Raw genomic sequence first — 13,449 nt, 5'->3', positions numbered from 1 at the left:
TAGGAATCAGGTAGGTTAGTGTAGTGGTCAGTGTAGTGGTCAGGTAGGTCAGTGTAGGAATCAGGTAGGTCAGTGTAGGAATCAGGTAGGTCAGTATAGGAATCAGGTAGGTCAGTGTAGTGGTCAGGTAGGTCAGTGTAGGAATCAGGAAGGTTAGTGTAGTGGTCAGTGTAGGAATCAGGTAGGTTAGTGTAGTGGTCAGTGTAGTGGTCAGGTAGGTCAGTGTAGGAATCAGGTAGGTCAGTGTAGGAATCAGGTAGGTCAGTATAGGAATCAGGTAGGTCAGTGTAGTGGTCAGGTAGGTCAGTGTAGTGGTCAGTGTAGGAATCAGGTAGGTCAGTGCGGGAATCAGGTATGTCAGTGTAGGGATAAGGTAGGTCAGTGTAGGGATAAGGTAGGTCAGTGTAGGGATAAGGTAGGTCAGTGTAGGAATCAGGTAGGTTAGTGTAGTGGTCAGGTAGGTCAGTGTAGGGATCAGGTAGGTCAGTGTAGGAATCAGGTAGGTCAGTGTAGTGGTCAGTATAGTAATCAGGTAGGTCTGTACTAGTGGAAGGGACTGCCTTGTCCCGGGAGCTGACAACCCACACTATACCACTGACTGTATAAAATATGCATAGAAAATAGATTACCATTTGCCAATAAATAAAAAAATATCCCCGGATTTCATTTATAAATCTGGTGACCTTACGCTCGGCTTCAATGGGTTATTGAATTCTGCGGTGTCAATACATTCATCACTGCCATTCAAATGTAAAAAAGTTAAAGGTCCTATCTTCTCAGCCCTCTCAGCTCCGACAATGGCGCCGTCTGTAGATTTTCACACACAGGGAACATTTCCATTTTCCATTTTGGCAAAGCTCACCTGGCTCCAGTTGCCGTGGTGCCAGAGGGCAGGGCACGGCTCCCGATGATTGCAGGGAATTCCGGATTCGGGTTTGGGGAGGTGCTGACAATCGGAGGGTTGCAGAGCGCGCTGCTCATCGAGTCCTACGCGCTGAATACACAGGACGGTTCTCTTCTGCACTCCACCAGAGCCGCACGTGATGGAGCACTGCTGCCATTCTCCGACCCACCACCTGTGCAGGAGACACACCGCAGACTGATAAAGGGGGGATTAGGAGAAAAACGGCAACCTAATAATATAAACTCCATTTACCAAAAGAAGAAGAATGTAAGCAATACATAGTAGGCGTCACAAAGTTCAAACTTCAATGAGTGTGCAAAGCGCAGAACATAAGTACGTTTCTGGTGATCTCAAATTTACAACTAGAACTCCCCGCTTCCCATCGGACCCATGCCCATTGGTGGCCACTGAGGCATACATTCCTATAAAATGATTGACTCATTTCCTATATATAAAGGGCATCCCCCCCTCACGCCGCGCTCCGGTCGTCTCTGCCACTTAGTCAGTAAAAGACATTGGCCCAGATTCACAAAGCACTTACGCTGGCGTATAACAAGTTACGCCGACGTAAGTGCAAATGCGCGCCGTCGTATCTGTGCGCCAGACCCACAAACAGATATGCGCCTAAAACCAGGCTACACCCCGCCGACGTATCTTGCTTGAGTGGGCGCACATTTAGGCTGGGCGCATGGTGACGCTCCCATTGATTAGCCATTCAAACATGCAAATGAGGGAAATACGGCGATTCACGAACGTACATGCGCCCGACGCAGGCTACGCGAGGTGCGCGTAAGTTGTATGTCCGGCGTGAAGTTATTCCCCATAAAGGAGGCGCAACCCAGCAGCAGACATGCAAAGATCTGCACCAGGGAACACAAGCCGGCGTATTTTACGTTGGACGTGTGTCTGGCTGGGTCGTAGATTACGTTCACGCCGTACGCAGTGATCCGGCGTCGTTTAGGCAGTTGTTCCGACGTGGTTGTGAGCAGGCGCAGGGGGATGCGTCCACGTCACGACGCATGCGCAGTTCGTGATACGTATCTGTCTGGCGCTCGGCCCATCATTTGCATGGTGTCATGCCTCATTTGCATGGCTCACGCCCACTTCCACCTACGCCGGCCTACACCTTCGAAACCCACGCCACACTGGCGCAGCGTTGGGAGCACTGGCTTGCTGAATTCCATGCTTGCCTCTCTGCGCTGCGTTGGCGTAGCGTACAGTGGTTATTCTACGGCGGCGTAATGTGCGCCGTGCTCTCTGTGAATCTGGGCCATTATTTTTTTTATTGCATTTGAGTGTAAAGTGTTAGAACGGAGGTCTTTTGGACCCCAGATCTCACTTTTAAGAGGTCCTGTCATGCTTTTTTTTCTATTACAAGGGATGTTTACAATTTTAAAGCGTGACCTGTTGGGTATCAATTTACTCGGCGTAACATTATCTTTCACAATATAGAAAAAGTTGGGCTAACTTTACTGTTGTCTTATTTTTTTAAGTCACAAAAATTGCGATTGTAAGACCGCTGTGCAAATACGGTGTGACATAAAGTATTTGCAACGACAGCCATTTTATTCTCTAGGGTGTCTTAAAAAGAAAAAAAAATGTTTGGGGGTTCTAAGTAACTTTCTAGCAAAATTTTTACTTGCAAACAACCAGGCCCAGATTCTCAAAGGACTTACGACGGCGCAGCGCCATGTACGCCGTCGTAAGTCCTAATCTGGGCCGTCGTATCTATGCGACTGATTCTTAGAATCAGTTACGCATAGATATCCATTCGATCCGACAGGCGTAAGTCTCTTACACCGTCGGATCGTAACTGAAATTTTTTTTTTCCCCGCTAGGTGGCGCTTTCGTCAATTTACGCGTTGAGTATGCAAATTAGCTACATACGCGAATTCCCGAACGTACGCGCGGCCGACGCAGTAAAGTTACGACGTTTACGTTAGGCTTTTCCCGGCGTAAAGTTGCCCCTGCTATATGAGGCGCAGCCAATGTTAAGTATGGCCGTCGTTCCCGCGTCGAAAATTTTAAAAGTTACGTCGTTTGCGTAAGTCGTCCGTGAATGGGGCTGGACGTAATTTACGTCCACGTCAAAACCAATGACGTCCTTTCGACGTCATTTAGAGCAATGCACGCTGGGATATTTTAGGGACGGCGCATGCGCAGTTTGTTTGGCGCGGGGACGTGCTTCATTTAAATGAAACACGCCCCCTACCCACCGAATTTGAATTCCGCTGGGTGATTTACGCTACGCCGCCGCAACTTTACAGGCAAGTGCTTTGTGAATAAAGCACTTGCCTGAAAAACTTGCGGCGGCGTAACGTAAATGAGATACGTTACGCCCGCACAATTTTGCGGCGTTCTACCAGAATCTGGCCCCCAGTGTCAAAAAGAGGCTTGGGCCCGGATTCACAGACATCAGCGCATATTTATGCCGCCGTAGCATATCTTTTATACGCTACGCCGACGCAGCGCAGAGAGGCAAGCACCAAATTCACAAAGCACTTGCTCTCAAATCTGCGCTGGGTTCTTTGTAAGGAGTAAGCCGGCGTAGGTTGAAGTGGGCGTGAGACATGCAAATGAGGCGTGACCCCATGCAAATGATAGGCCAAGTGCCAGACAGATGCATATAACGAACGGCGCATGCGCCGTCCCGTGACCGCATCCCAGTGCGCATGCTCAGAATCATGTCGAAACAACTGCCTAAGATACGTTGAATCACTGCCTACGGCGTGAACGTAACCTACGCCTAGTCATATTCACGTCCAACGTAAACCACGTAAAATACAACGGCTTGTGTTCCCTGGTCCATACCTTTGCATGGGTTGCGCCTCATATATGGGGAATAACTTTACGCCGGACGTAAATATGCGCCCACGATACGCCGACGTAGGCAAGTTACGTTGGTCGGATGAAGCCTATTTTTAGGCGTATCTTAGTTTGTGGGTCGGCGCATAGATACGACGGCGCACATTTGTACTTACGAGTACACAAGTGCTTTGTGAATCCGGGCCCTCGTCCTTAAGTGGTTAACCAAACTTTTCTTTAATATAAGCTGACATATTTTGCCATTGGTTGTCCATGAAAGTTCCCCTTCCTGTGGGAACCTTACAGACGATAATGACACCACAAAGTAGGGTTGTCCCGATACCGATACTAGTATCGGTATCGGGACCGATTCCGAGTATTTGCGGGAGTACTCGTACCCCGATACCAAAATAGAATACCCCCCCCGCCGCATCCCGCCGCATCCCCGCTTGGTTAATACGGGCGGGGAACATTACAGCATTCATTTGAATAGCTGTAGTCTTTCCGGCCGGGTGAACTGTCCAATCCCGAGCAAGGGGGAGTGTCTATACGCAGCGCGGCGCGAGAGACTACAGCTATTCAAAGCTGTAATGTTCCCCGCGCGTATTAACCAAGCGGGGATGCGGCGCGGCAGCGGGAATGCGGCAGCATGTACGGTAAGGGGGACATGGCTGCTTTTTTGGGGGGGGGACATGGCTGGATATGGGGAGGACATGGCTGCATATGGGGGGACATGGCTGGATATGGGGGGGACATGGCTGCATATGGGGGGGACATGGCTGGATATGGGGGGGGACATGGCTGCATATGGGGGGGGACATGGCTGCATATGGGGGGGGACATGGCTGCATATGGGGGGACATGGCTGCATATGGGGGGACATGGCTGCATATGGGGGGGACATGGCTGCATATATGGGGGGGACATGGCTGCATATATGGGGGGGACATGGCTGCATATATGGGGGGGACATGGCTGCATATATGGGGGGGACATGGCTGCATTTGTGGGGGGACATGGCTGCATTTGGGGACACATTTTAAAAAAAGTATCGGTATTCGGTATCGGCGAGTACTTGAAAAAAAGTATCGGTACTCGTACTAATTCCTAAAAAAGTGGTATCGGGACAACCCTACCACAAAGCGTTGGCGTTTGCACCCCTTTGTGTAGAAAAGTCCTGCAAGAAGAAGTACAGATATAGATATGTCTCACCTTGGAGGGCATGGCTCCTCGTTGCAGCTCCGTTGTCGGTCATCAGGCCGTATTAGCGAGTCGCAATATCTTTCCTCCACAAGACCAGCCACCTTCTCCACGCAATGGACCAGCTGCCTCTGCACCCCTAACACGGGTATGACAGGTAAGTATTAACATCAAGCGTACATAATCTAAACGCACATGTTCCTGCAGCAATGGCTTTGCAACTAGATGGGTGCTGTAGCGACCAACGGCTGGAACCGTCAAAAGTCAAACTGAAGAAATGTCACCAGCACACCGACGAAGTAAAGAAAGTCATACGCGTGGGGGCGGGCATACACATGTATATAATATGCATGTGTGTGTATATTTATACATACGTACACACAGATGGACCCCAGAGCCAACCCTAGGTAAGAGATTCGGGGCTATTGCCCCAGTAGCCACCCCCTAGTGACGCCACTGCATTCAATACTTACTTGTCATATTAATACTTACCTGGAGGGGGCGTGGCCAACGACCGGGATGTGAGGACGTGCTTTGCCTGAGCTCCGTCCCTGCTGCACACATCCTGACTCAATCCTGCTGAATCCTCAATGTGTACCAGCTACCAAAGTTTTGTAAAATGATGTACTGGGCGATGCTCGCCTAGGATGTGTGTTTTGTATGTACAAAAATTTTAAAATAAAAATTTACCTTAAAAAAAAATAAAAAATACTTACCTGGAGAAATGTCACCAGCACACCGACGATCTCCAAAGAATGGGTCCAAAGCTTTATTAAAGATCACACAGTTACAGCAGTGTAGCAACGTTTCGGAGCCTCAAAGGTCCCCTTCATCAGGCATGTGATGTCACATGCCTGATGAAGGGGGTCCTTTGAGGCTCCGAAACATCGCTACACTGCTGTATCTTTAACCCCTTAACGCCCGCCGCGCGACTATTTACGTCCGCAGAATGGCGGGCGGGTTCCCTCGAGGAGCGGGCGGGACGACAGTGCGGCTATACGTTTCTAGCCGCTCCGTCGTGGTCGCTCCCCGAGGCTGAAGCACGGGGAGAGCCATATGTAAACATGGCTTCCCCGTGCTTCACTGTGGCGGCGTATCGATCGAGTGATCCCTTTTATAAGGGAGACTCGATCGATGACGTCACTCCTACAGCCACACCCCCCTACAGTTGTAAACACACACTAAGTGAACACTAACCCCTACAGCGCCCCCTGTGGTTAACTCCCAAACTGCAACTGTCATTTTCACAATAAACAATGCAATTTAAATGCATTTTTTGCTGTGAAAATGACAATGGTCCCAAAAATGTGTCAAAATTGTCCGAAGTGTCCGCCGTAATGTCGCAGTCACGAAAAAAAAACGCTGATCGCCGCCAATAGTAGTAAAAAAAAATAAAATAATAAAAATGCAATAAAACTATCCCCTATTTTGTAAACGCTATAAATTTTGCGCAAACCAATCGATAAACACTTATTGCGATTTTTTTTACCAAAAATAGGTAGAGGAATACGTATCGGCCTAAACTGAGGAAAAAAAATTTTTATATATGTTTTTGGGGGATATTTATTACAGCAAAAAGTAAAAAATATTGCATTTTTTTCAAAATTGTCGCTCTATTTTTGTTTATAGCACAAAAAATAAAAACCGCAGAGGTGATCAAATACCACCAAAAAAGGACACCAATTTTGTTTGGGAGCCACGTCGCAGGACCACGCAATTGTCTGTTAAAGCGACGCAGTGCCGAATCGCAAAACCTGACCTGGGCATTTAGCTGCAAAATGGTCCGGGGCTTAAGTGGTTAATAAAGCTTTGGACCCATTATTTGGAGATCGTCGGTGTGCTGGTGACATTTCTCCAGGTAAGTATTTTTTTTTTTTTTTTTAAGGTACATTTTTTTTTTTAAATTTACAAAACAGACAGTACAACAAACAGACATCCTAGGCGAACATCGCCCGGTACATCATTTTACAAAACTTTGGTAGCTGGTACACATTGAGGATTCAGCAGGATTGAGTCAGGATGTGTGCAGCACGGACTGAGCTCAGGCAAAGCACATCCTCACATCCCGGTCGTTGGCCACGCCCCCTCCAGGTAAGTATTAATATGACAAGTAAGTATTGAATGCAGTGACGTCACTAGGGGGTGGCTACTGGGGCAATAGCCCCAAATCTCTTACCTAGGGTTGGCTCTGGGGTCCATCTAAGTGTATGTATGTATAAATATACACACACATGCATATTATATACATGTGTATGCCCGCCCCCACGCGTATGACTTTCTTTACTTCACTGCTATGGGCTCTAGCCCCAGATCTTTTGTAGACCTAGCAACAGCCCCGATTGAATGTATACATGTATGACAAAAGCTACAGTATATACAGCGGTCCATCGAAAGTCAGGTAAAATTTAATTAAGTTAAACTCAACGGCCCGGATTCACAGACACTGGCGCACATTTATGCCGCCGTAGCGTATCTCCTTTACGCAGCGCAGAGAGGCAAGCATGGAATTCACAAAGCACTTCCTCCCAAAACTGCGCTGGGTTTCCAAGGCGTAAGTCGGCGTAAGTGGAAGTGGGCGTGAGCCATGCTAATGAGGCGTGACCCCATGGAAATGATGGGCCCAGCGCTAGACAGATACGAATCGCCGTCCCGTGGGCGCATCTCAGCGCTCATGCTCACAATCACGTCGGAACAACTGCCTACGATACGTCTACGTCTACGGCGTGAACGTAACCTACGCCTAGTCATATTCACGTCCTACGTAAACTACATAAAATACATTGGCTTGTGTTCCCTTTGCATGGATGTTACACCTCCTTTATGGGGCATAACTTTATGCCGGACGTATGACTTTACGCGCACTGCGTCGGACGGACGTACGTTCGTGAATCGGCGTATCTCCCTCATTTGCATATGTGAATAGAAAATCAATGGGAGCGCCAAATACGTCCAGCGTAAATATGTGCCCACTCTACGCTGGCGTAGGCAAGTTACGTCGGTCGGATGAAGCCTATTTTCAGGCGTATCTTAGTTTTTGAGTCCGGCGCATAGATACGACGGCGCATATTTGCACTTACGCGGCGTATCTCGAGATACGTCGGCGCAAGTGCTTTGTGAATCCGGGCCAAGATCTCTCCTCCTATTACACACCGGGTTCCAGTAAGGGTAACTGGGAAAAACACGAGTTTAATAGGGCAGACATGTTGGAATTGGAAGCTTCGGAAAAGAGAAGTGACCAAACCGTAAAATTAGCCCAGTTTGATTTCTTAAATATGAAAGATGATGTTATGCTGAGTAAATAGAGACCTAACATGTCACGCTTTGAAATTGCGCACGTGGAATGGCGACAAACTACAGTAAAAATATTCATAGGCGCCGCTTTTTTTTTTTTTACGGTTACCAGTTAAGATCTACAGAGGAGGTATTTTGCTAGAATTATTGCTCTCGCTCTGACGATCGTGGTGATACCTCACATGTTTAAATATGCGGGCGGGACTTGCGTATGCGTTTTCTTTGCTACGCGAGCTCACGGGGAGGGGGGCGCTTTAAATTTAAATTTTATTTTTTCTTATTTTTTTTTTATCTTTACGTTGTCCCTTTAAAACAAAATAAAAAAATTCTGATCACTCTTATTGCCGTCACAAGGAATGTAAAGCGTGACATGTTAGGTATCTATTTTCTCTGCTGCGTAACATCATCTTTCATATTTAATTAATATTCAATTGCGTTATTTATTGTGTTTTTTGTTTTTTTCGGATCTTCCCCGAAAAAAAAATATTAAAAGCCAGCAGCTACAAATATATATTAGGACACTTACCTGTCCTATAGTCCAGCGCTGTCGGCAGCAGAGGATGAGCGATCGCTCGTCACTCTGCTGCCCCCACTGCCATCCTCCCTACGGCGCATGCGCGAGTCACGCTGCACCGTGCTCACTGGTCCCCGCTGTGTTTTGGGAGCCGTGTGTTTCCCAGAACAAAACAGGGGGGGGAGGGGGGCGGGATCTGACGTCCTGCCCGCAGTCTACCCGCAGGCTGTGTGGCCGGAAGTGGGTGCAAATAGGTGCAAATGTGACACTGGAGGGGGGGAGGGTTCCGATGAGCGGAAGTTCCACTTTAGGGAGGAGCTCCGCTTTAAAGTGTATTAACCACTTAAGGACCGCCTCCTGCAGATATATGTCGGCAGAATGGCAAGGCTGGGCACAAGCATGTACCTGTACATCCTCTTTAAGTGCCCAGCCGTGGGTCGCGACCCAGTCCGAAGCTTCATGACCGCGGCCGCGGGACCCGATCGCCGCTGGAGTCCCGCGATCGGTCCCCGGAGCTGAAGAACGGGGAGAGGTGAGTGTAAACACAGCTTCCCCGTTCTTCACTGTGGCGCTGTCATTGATCGTGTGTTCCCTGATATAGGGAAACACGATCAATGACGTCACACGTCCACCCCCACCCCCCTACAGTTAGAAACACAGATGAGGTCACACTTAACCCCTTCAGCGCCCCCCAGTGGTTAACTCCCAAACTGCAATTGTCATTTTCACAGTAATCAGTGCATTTTTATAGCATTTTTTGCTGTGAAATTGACAATGGTCCCAAAAATGTGTCAAAATTGTCCGAAGTGTCCGCCATAATGTCGCAGTCACGAAAAAAATCGTTGATCGCCGCCATTAGTAGTTTAAAAAAAAAATAAAAATAAAAATGCAATAAAACTATCCCCTATTTTGTAAACGTTATAAATTTTGCGCAAACCAACCGATAAACGCTTATTGTGATTTTTTGACCAAAAATAGGTAGAAGAATACGTATCGGCCTAAACTGAGAAAAAAATATTTATTTTTATATATTTTTGGGGGATATTTATTATAGTAAAAAATATTGCATTTTTTTCAAAATTGTCGCTCTATTTTTGTTTATAGCGCAAAAAATAAAAACCGCAGAGGTGATCAAATACCACCAAAAGAAATCTCTATTTGTGGGAAAAAAAGGACGCCAATTTTGCTTGGGAGCCACGTCGCACGACCGCGCAATTGTCAGTTAAAGCGACGCAGTGCCGAATCGCAAAAACTGGCCAGGTCCTTTACCTGCCTAAAGGTCCGGGTCTTAAGTGGTTAAAGTGGTTGTATACCCTCTTAAGCCACTTTCACCTACAGGAAAGCCTAGATTAAGGCTTACCTGTAGGTGTTTGCAATATCTCCTAAACCTACACGGTTTAGGAGATATATGCAGAAAGGAAAGCACCGTTGTCTACGGCGCATGCACGCTGTAGACAACAGTGCACTGACCGTGCAGGGCTTGTTACCTGTAGATGCCGGGTAGAAAGCTCCGAGGGGACATGGCGGCAGCGGTGGATGGGACCGTGACACATAAGTGACACATAATGTGCTAGTATGCTGTGCATACTAGCACATTATGACTTTCTCTTGCAGGTTTTTTTTTTTATGTTTGTGACGGTTTACAAAAAAAGATTGCATATGAAAAACATAAAAAATTGCAATGACTGCCATTTTATTCTCTAAGGCCTCTGTTAAAAAAAAACACATAAATATATATATAATGTTTGGGGGTTCTAAGTGAAGTCACACGTCCAGCCCCGCCCCCCCTACAGTTAGAAACACAGATGAGGTCACACATAACCCCTTCAGCACCCCCTTGTGGTTAACTCCCAAACTGCAATTGTCATTTTCACAGTAATCAGAGCATTTTTAATGCATTTTTTGCAGTGAAAATGACAATGGTCCCAAAAATGTGTCAAAATTGTCCGAAGTGTCCGCCATAATGTCGCAGTCAAAAAAAAATCGATGATCGCCGCCATTAGTAGTAAAAAAAAAAAGTTTTTTTATAAAAATGCAATAAAACTATCCCCTATTTTGTAAAAACTATAAATTTTGCGTAAACTAACCGATAAATGCTTATTGCGATTTTTTTTTTACCAAAAATAGGTAAAAGAATATGTATCGGCCTAAACTGAGGGAAAACATATTTTTTTTATATATATTTTGGGGGATATTTATTATAGCAAAAAGTAAAAAAAAAAAAATTTTTTTCAAAATTGTCTCTATTTTTGTTTATAGCATAAAAAATAAAAAACCGCAGAGGTGATCAAATACCACCAAAAGAAAGCTCTATTTCTGGGGGGAAAAAAAGGACGCCAATTTTGTTTGGGAGCCACGCCGCACGACCGCGCAATCGTCAGTTAAAGCGACGCAGTGCCGAATCGCAAAAACTGGCCCGGTCCTTTACCTGCCTAAAGGTCCGGGTCTTAAGTGGTTAAAGTGGTTGTATACCCTCTTAAGCCACTTTCATCTACAGGTAAGCCTAGATTAAGGCTTACCTGTAGGTGTTTGCAATATCTCCTAAACCTACACGGTTTAGGAGATATATGCAGAAAGAAATGCACCGTCGTCTACGGCGCATGCGCGCTGTAGACAACAGCGCACTGACCGTGCAGGGCTTGTTACCTGTAGATGTCAGGAATGATGCCGGAATTCTGCGCATGTGCGAGGATCTGCCGGTCCCGCGGAGTGACGTCAGTTAAAACGACGCAGTGCCGAATCGCAAAAACTGGCCGGGTCCTTTACCTGCCTAAAGGTCCGGGTCTTAAGTGGTTAATGTCCCTGTCTTTTTAATTTTCGCTTACTTACTGGGCAGTACTTCTGTGTACAAAGGCGATGCTGAATACAGGGTGATGCAAGTAGACAGAACACGTGCCAATAACTTCCCTCCGCCGGGATCCGGCATGAACTCTGTACATAGAAGGAGTCCGGCCCGAGTCTATACAGCCGACACTGAAAGTTGTCCTGAGCCGGTGATCTGACGATATGGTTCTGGCTATCCAGATGGTTTCTGTAAGGACTGCGCAGGCGCAATCCTTGCCGCCGGAAATCTCCGAACCTCGGCCGGCATCCAGGGCGAAGTGGAATTTGAGGAAAGTGGCCAGTCGGCCTCCTGGATCTTTTTTTAACATCCTCCAATCCACGGGGATGTTAAGGAATGAGCCTGGATGCCGGGCGAGGTTCGGAGATTTCCGTCTGCAAGGATTGCGCCTGCGCAGTCCTTACAGGAACCATCTGGATAGGGGAACCTTACCGACAAGTCACCGGCCTTGGTGATCACAGATGACCCCTCAGATGTTCTTTTGTGTTGTAGTGCTGAGATCTTACCTGTGCCACACGTGGCCGAGCACTCCGACCACGCTCCATATCTCCAGGAGAACTCCGGCGGCTGGACCTCATTGCTGTCGTCCAGGTCTCTTCTCACCGTATACTGGTAGCGCACTCCGGGATTCTTCTCCTGGAACAGAAGCTAAATATGCAAACCTCGGTCAGTTTTGTTGGATTATTCTGCGGACTAGACTAGTCTTTTTTTTTTTTACATTACATTTGGTGGCGCAGGGGGAATATGGTGTGGGCATAGGTGTGCGCCCTAAAGCTCAAGCACGTATGTGTGCCTACACAGAGGTGGCTCTAGGCTTTGTGAGGCCTTAAACAAAACTTGACATGGGGGCCCCACTCACACCCATGATGGGGAAAATAATTCAAGGACAAGAGCCTCTTCCCCACAACCCTGGCTGGTGGTTGTTGGGGTCGGCGGGCAGGGGGCTTATCGGAATCTGGATGCCCCCTTTAACAAGGTGGACCCCCAGATCCTGCTCTTTAATACCTAAGGGGCGGGGGCCACCCAGTGATGTCACCTAGTGAACCCGCCCCTTTGTGACGTCATTGACTGAGGGCATGCTGGGTCATTGAAGGGTTGGTGTCACCGATATTCACTGGTTGTTAGGGACGCTGGCGGCCCCGCTCCTGAGTCAGGGCTCTTAACGCTGCCTGCGCACAGCAACGTTAAGGTCCCCTGTCCCTCAAAACTTGGGCAAGTTAGGCGGCCGCAAGGCCCCTGTGAGTGTGAGGCCTTAGACGCCTGCCTAATTTGCCTAATTAAAGAGCCACCTCTGTGCCTACATATTAATGGCACCGGCAGTAAGCTCAACCCCCCTGCCGGCACAGTCTTATGGCAGAACCATTAAGATTGAGATCTTTCCCATCTTCCTGATGGCACATAATGCTAATTTGCATAGGATGATTAGGGTGTGCCCAGGCACACCCAGCACACCCAGCGCGCACGCCTATGGGTGTGGGGTTGTTTTTCAGGGGTTGGGTTTGGCCCCTTAGTTCCAGTGAAGGGAACTCTTGAGGCGTCAGCATACCAAGACATTTTGGACAATTTCATGCTCTTAACTTTGTGGGAATGCACATGAACTTTATTGGCATCCCAGTCATAGACACCCTCCTAAACCTTGTGGACGGCCTTCCCAGAAGGAATGAAGATGATAGCTGCAAAGGGGCGGGGCCAACTCAATACTAAGACTGGGATGCCATTAAAGTTCAAGTGCGTGTAAAGGCAGGCGTCTCAATACTTTTGGTAATATAGCATACATCTCACATCTGAGGGGCCGCTAGGGAAGCTGACAATCATTGTAGTAGTTGGCACTACTACAATGATAGCTGCAGTCTTCCGAATCCTGTGCCAAGCAGCTTCCCCTCTTCACACTGA

General features: G+C 47.6%; 2 protein-coding genes across 13 annotated transcripts in view; both read right to left on the bottom strand.

Moving 5' to 3' along the window:
- Positions 1 to 13,449, bottom strand: part of KIF23 (kinesin family member 23) — a 912,882-nt gene that overhangs the window by 344,066 nt on the left and 555,367 nt on the right. The gene's annotated exons all lie outside the window — the stretch shown is intronic.
- The window catches only part of ADAMTS7 (ADAM metallopeptidase with thrombospondin type 1 motif 7), a 228,485-nt gene that overhangs the window by 49,347 nt on the left and 165,689 nt on the right, over positions 1 to 13,449 (bottom strand). Inside the window, exons 16-18 of the mRNA XM_040342211.1 lie at positions 12,063 to 12,204; positions 4,922 to 5,048; positions 863 to 1,076 (exon numbers count right to left, since the gene is read on the bottom strand). Of these exons, the coding sequence (XP_040198145.1) occupies positions 863 to 1,076; positions 4,922 to 5,048; positions 12,063 to 12,204 (483 nt within the window). The remainder of the gene's footprint in view (positions 1 to 862; positions 1,077 to 4,921; positions 5,049 to 12,062; positions 12,205 to 13,449) is intronic.

This window comes from Rana temporaria, chromosome 3 (assembly GCF_905171775.1).
Source record: "Rana temporaria chromosome 3, aRanTem1.1, whole genome shotgun sequence".
NCBI lineage: Eukaryota > Metazoa > Chordata > Amphibia > Anura > Ranidae > Rana > Rana temporaria.
The sequence above is the reverse complement of the archived record's forward strand: the minus strand, read 5'-3'. Positions and strand labels throughout refer to the sequence as shown.